The sequence below is a fragment of the Lucilia sericata genome, unplaced genomic scaffold, assembly GCF_015586225.1.
Source record: "Lucilia sericata isolate MDLA Ls3-8-SP2 unplaced genomic scaffold, ASM1558622v1 Contig000949F_arrow, whole genome shotgun sequence".
In the NCBI taxonomy this organism is placed as follows: Eukaryota; Metazoa; Arthropoda; class Insecta; order Diptera; family Calliphoridae; genus Lucilia; species Lucilia sericata.
This window is the reverse complement of record NW_023994934.1, coordinates 44,832-50,000: the sequence shown is the minus strand read 5'-3', so window position 1 is coordinate 50,000 and position 5,169 is coordinate 44,832. Positions and strand designations below refer to the sequence as shown.

General features: G+C 32.6%; 2 protein-coding genes across 2 annotated transcripts in view; one reads left to right on the top strand and one right to left on the bottom strand.

Moving 5' to 3' along the window:
* The window catches only part of LOC119609222 (probable RNA methyltransferase CG1239), a 1,284-nt gene extending 565 nt beyond the window's left edge, over positions 1-719 (top strand). The window contains exons 1-2 of the mRNA XM_037963946.1: positions 1-446; positions 518-719. The exon at positions 1-446 is cut by the window's left edge and continues 565 nt beyond it. Coding sequence (XP_037819874.1) covers positions 1-446; positions 518-682 — 611 coding nt within the window. The 3' untranslated portion in view covers positions 683-719. The remainder of the gene's footprint in view (positions 447-517) is intronic.
* On the bottom strand, positions 631-2,313 carry LOC119609221 (CCA tRNA nucleotidyltransferase 1, mitochondrial). Its single transcript, XM_037963945.1, has 2 exons — positions 1,168-2,313; positions 631-1,105 (listed from the first exon to the last, which is right to left on the bottom strand). The coding sequence occupies exons 1-2, from the start codon at positions 2,239-2,241 to the stop codon at positions 752-754; spliced, it is 1,428 nt and encodes a 475-aa protein (XP_037819873.1). The 5' UTR covers positions 2,242-2,313; the 3' UTR covers positions 631-751.
* Positions 2,314-5,169: the final 2,856 nt, after the last annotated feature.

Below are 5,169 nucleotides of genomic sequence, written 5' to 3'. Positions count from 1 at the left end.
AGGAAATCTTTAGAAATAAACAAATATTAGATATAGGCTGTAATAGTGGTTTCATTACCATGGAGGTGGCAAAACAATTTGAAGTTAAAACTATTGTCGGTTTAGATATAGATAAATCTCTGATAAATCAAGCTATTAAAAATCTAACAAGATGTAAAAAATCCTTACCCATGGATAATGAATATAAAAGACTGCAAAAGTTTCCTTTCAACATAACATTTGTACATGGTAATTATGTATTGAAAGATGAAGTGTTATTGGAAATTGAAAGACCACAATTTGATGTGATATTATGTTTATCCATAACCAAATGGATACATTTGAATTTTGGTGATAAAGGCCTTAAGCAGGCTTTTAGGCGAATGTTCTTACAGTTAAAACCTCAGGGAAAATTAATACTAGAAGCTCAACCTTTTGATAATTATGGCCGAAGGAAGAAAATGACGGTAATTTGAAATTAATCTAATTTTGGTCTTATTTTCTATTAAAACTTTTTCTTTTTATTTTCTTTTACCAGGATACAATATTTAAGAATTTCAGCGAAATGAAATTCTTGCCCAAAGACTTTACCGAGTATTTACTTTCCCCGGAAGTGGGCTTTTCTAGCGTGGAATTAATGGGTGTACCTGATCATTGTAAAAAGGGTTTCAAAAGACCCATACAGATTTTCTTTAAAAAATAACACATAAAACACATGAATTAAATAAAATTATTTTTGTTATACTACTTACACATCCCAAATGCTCAAGTATTATTTGCTGGTCTTTAATTTCTTATTGGGTGACATAGTAGGTGAGCTTAAAGCTTCCATCACACTTGGTAAATGCTTGTCCAGTAATTCTTCAGCTGTTAACTGAAAATCACTTTCTGCCCAAATAAGTTTCAATTGATTCAGTATAAGTCCCATCTTCTTATTAGCAGCACAACCCTTTTCTCTTAAGTGATTACCATTTAAGGGGAATTTAGGCATATTCCAGGATTTTAGTGAATTATACAAATCCTTTTTGTTTTTATATTTTAATAATTCCTCCACGAATTCACGTTTTGCATAAGGTTGCAAACATAAAATTTGATAATCGTTTAGGGTTTTATAATCAACATCAACCTAAAGAAGGGAAATCTCAGATAAAAATCTGTTTTTTTTTTTAGAATTTTAATAGGAATTACCTTATCTCTTTGTTGGGTTATAAACAATGCTAAATCCCGTTCGTAGGCCGAAAGCTTTAATCTTTCATGCAATTTCATGGCATCTTCTACCGAATGCAATAGAGATATTAGGATTAAAATAGGATAATGAGGTTTTTCGAAAATTTTCAAAGCCTGCGACAATCTTTTAAATTCTTCCAGATTTACTTCCTGAGGTAAACCACAATATGGGGCCAAACCACAATTAATCATTTCCAAAACTAATTCCTCAGCAAAATTGCCCACTACAATTTTTTGCAATTCTGACCATATTCTTTCGCCACTAATGCGTGATAAACCGTCCACATTTTGACGTATGGCCTCTAGAGTAGGCTCATCATGTTGATGAGGTTCTCGAGCTATGCGACCATAAAAACGAAAGTATCTTAAAATACGCAAATAATCCTCTTGTATGCGTACTGCAGCATCACCCACAAAAACCACCCTTCTCTGCTGCAAATCCTCGTAACCATAAAAATAGTCATACACCGTGCCATCAAAACCCAAAAACATGGAGTTTATAGTTAAATCCCGGCGATTGGCATCCAATTGCCAATCGGTAGTAAATTGCACTTCTGCATGGCGGCCATCGGTACGCACATCTATTCTCAAGGTGGTCACTTCGAAATTTTCCTTATTATTAATGCGTGGCGTTATGGTACCATGCTTTTCGCCCCGAGCATTTATCATGCGTACATTTTCCGCGGTAAACATTTCCTTCATTTGATCCGGTGTGGCGGTGGTGGCAAAATCTACATCTTTCGGTTTTATATCCATTAATATATCACGTACTGCTCCACCCGCTATTCTCAACTCATAGTTGTATTTCTTAAATAGATCCACTAAAGCACTTAGTTCCTCCGTGAATATGCTTCTAAATTCTGGAGTATCAATTTTCTTCACAGCCGGATTGTCGCGCATTTTGTTAGGCACTCCCAAGACCACCGGTTTCAATTCTTTTGTTTGCTGCTTACACGAGGCGGACATAGAACGTAAGGAAATTTTCACTATTTGTCGGGTGTTGATTAATAAATTCCAATTTTTCACAATAAACATAACTTTTTACTCAGTTCCCGGTGTTTTTGTTTTCAATTTCAAAGAAGACACATCAGAGCCCTGCGCCGACAAATATTAACGGCGGCGGCGACTGACACTAAATATGTCGGCGGCGGCTTAAAATCGACTGTAAGCCGGCTAAGTTTTCAACTACGTTTAGTTTTTAATTTTTCAACGATTTTAAATAAAAACGGAATCCTAGAGATCAAAAAATGGGATTTTGGAAGCAAATATATTGTTTATAACAAAAAAAACAGAGCAAGCTCAAAAGTTGTGTGAGAAATTATGCAGGGATGAATAAAAAATTCTTAAAAATTAAAAACAAATCCTTTCTCCAAGTTTTACTAGGATCTGCCGATATTTAAGCCTATCTTCCATATAAAACATCTTGCAGAAAATCAGTTTCTAAAAAATTTTGCATTAAGAAAATGATCAATAACGTAAAAACAAAGATATTTTATTTACAAGCTATACCCAGTGTGCTGTGTTACCCTAAAAGCAATATAAATAAGAAACCCACTTAACGACTTTGATGATTCTAACTACAATGGTTTTCCAGATATACAATTTGTTACATATGGGAGATTCCACGCAAATTATTGCAATTTCGAATAATCTAATAGTTTCCCAGATATACAAAATTTTGTATTTAATTCATATGGGAAGTGCCAAGCCCCCCATTGAAAGTCCGCCCGTTATTCTCTAAATGTTCTTCAGTAAAAATTGAAATTCTAGCTCTAATAGTTTCTCAGATATACGAATTTTTCTATTTAATTCATATGGGAGCTCCAAGCCCCCCAGATGAAAGTCCGCCCTTTTTTCTCCAAAATGTTCAGATGAATATTAAAGTTCTTCGTGCAAAATTTTAAAGAATTTAGTTCTATTAGTTTCCCAGATAAACGAATTTTTGTATTTAATTCATATGGGAGGTTCCGCTTCCCTCATTGGTAGTCCCCCAATTTATTACCCAAAATGTTTACATGGATGTTAAAGTTCTTCCAGAACAACATCATTTAAAGGGATCACAAAGAGATTGAAAAATATTCCGAAAGTTTCACTTTGAAAACATTATTAGAATGTATGAAAACTCGCAACTCTAAAGGCAGACTATTCCTATTTTAGCGGTAATTTATGATTAAATTAAGTAAGAAGTAAGAGTTATATTCGGCAAATCATATGTCGTTAAAAAGCAAATTTCGGAAGTGTCCGATCATTAGATTAATAAGAACGTCACCGTGTTTTTCGGATTGGGGACTTAAATGTGGATTTGGATCAATAATATATATAATTTAAAGTATTTTTTTTAATTCTACCATAATTCTACCATCATAATGATAACTTTTGGAATGATGTATTAGCTATAAACTGATTTTCTGTAAGAGGGTTATATTGGCGGACCGATCCTCATAACTTTATTTTTCATAAATGTAGGTTTCGGTTCCTAAAAATGTTTTTTTCGTCGACATCGACATTTGAAATCCATTTATGTGCGTTTAAGTCATTTCTCAAGAAGATTTCATATACATATTTGCATTACATATTTTCGTTCCAACAAAAATTGTTTTATTATGGTATTATTAAGTACGTAAAAAACGTTAAAATCAATTATTGAAGGGGGCAGGGTCAATTATGGCCTATAGAAATTTCGATTGATATCGAGCCATTTTTGCAAAATGGACGTAAGCGAGATAAATTTTCGTTCAATTAGGATACTGCGTGTTTAATTTTATGTTTATATATTCAATATTTTAGAAAATTCAAAAAGTACCAGTTAAAGAACGAAAAATTACCAGAAATACTCCAGTTTAAATTTTCATTCACTCAAGTCCCTGATTGCTTAGTTTTATGTTTTTAGGTTCATTATAATAGAAAATTCAAATAGAACCAGTTGAAGGACGAAAAAGTTCCAAAAAGTCCCCTTTTATATGTTATCACTTAATCCGGGCTATTATAAAAAATTCAAAAAGTACCAGTCGAAGAACGAAAAAGTACCAAAAAGTCCGCTTTTAAATGTTATCACTTAATCCGGGCTGTACATTCTTAATTTCATTTTTCTAGGTTCAATATTTTAAAAAAATCCAAAAAGTACCAGTCGAAGAACGAAAAAGTACTAAAAAGTCCCTTTTTATAGATTATAATTTACTCCGGGCTCTACATATTTATTTTTATGTTTCTAGGTTTAATTTTATGGAAAACTCAAAAAGTACCAGTCGAAGTACGATAAAGTTCCCATTTTATAGATTCTCATTTACTCCAGGCTCTAAGTGCTTAATTTCATGTTTCGAGGTTCAAATTTTTTAGCAAGCTTAAAAAGTACCAGTCAAAGAACGAAAAAGTACCAAAAAGTGCCATTTTATAGATTCTCATTTACTCCAGGCTCTACGTGCTTAATTTCATGTTTCTATGTTCAATTTAATAGAAAACTCAAAAAGTACCTAAAAAGTACCAAAAAGTCCACTTTTATAGATTCTCAAGTGCTTAATTACATGTTTCTAAGTTCTAAGTCAAAAAAGTACCAGTTGCAACATCGTATTGGGAGCCCGTTATTTTGTATTCATATGTATAAGTTAATAAACCAAAAACAATGTTTTATAAAAAAGTACCAAAAATAGGTACAATTTTCACCCCTTAAACGTCCGAATATCCAAAAAGTACTAAATTCATATTTTTATTTGTTCGTCAAGTTATGAAGGATTCAAAAATATTTGTTGAATGTTCTCTGGTTTAAAAGATACATGGGGTGCAAAAGAAGTACCAAATTACAGTTTCTACCCGTTTATTCCCCAAAGGAGCCGAATTTGAAAAAAGTACCAGACACCTGTCCGCTTATTTTTTAAATGAATGACGATAAGCTTTAAACTGTTTTTGTATCTTTTATAGTTTAGGAGATATGAGGTTAACGAATTTACCCGTTTTTACCATTTTTAA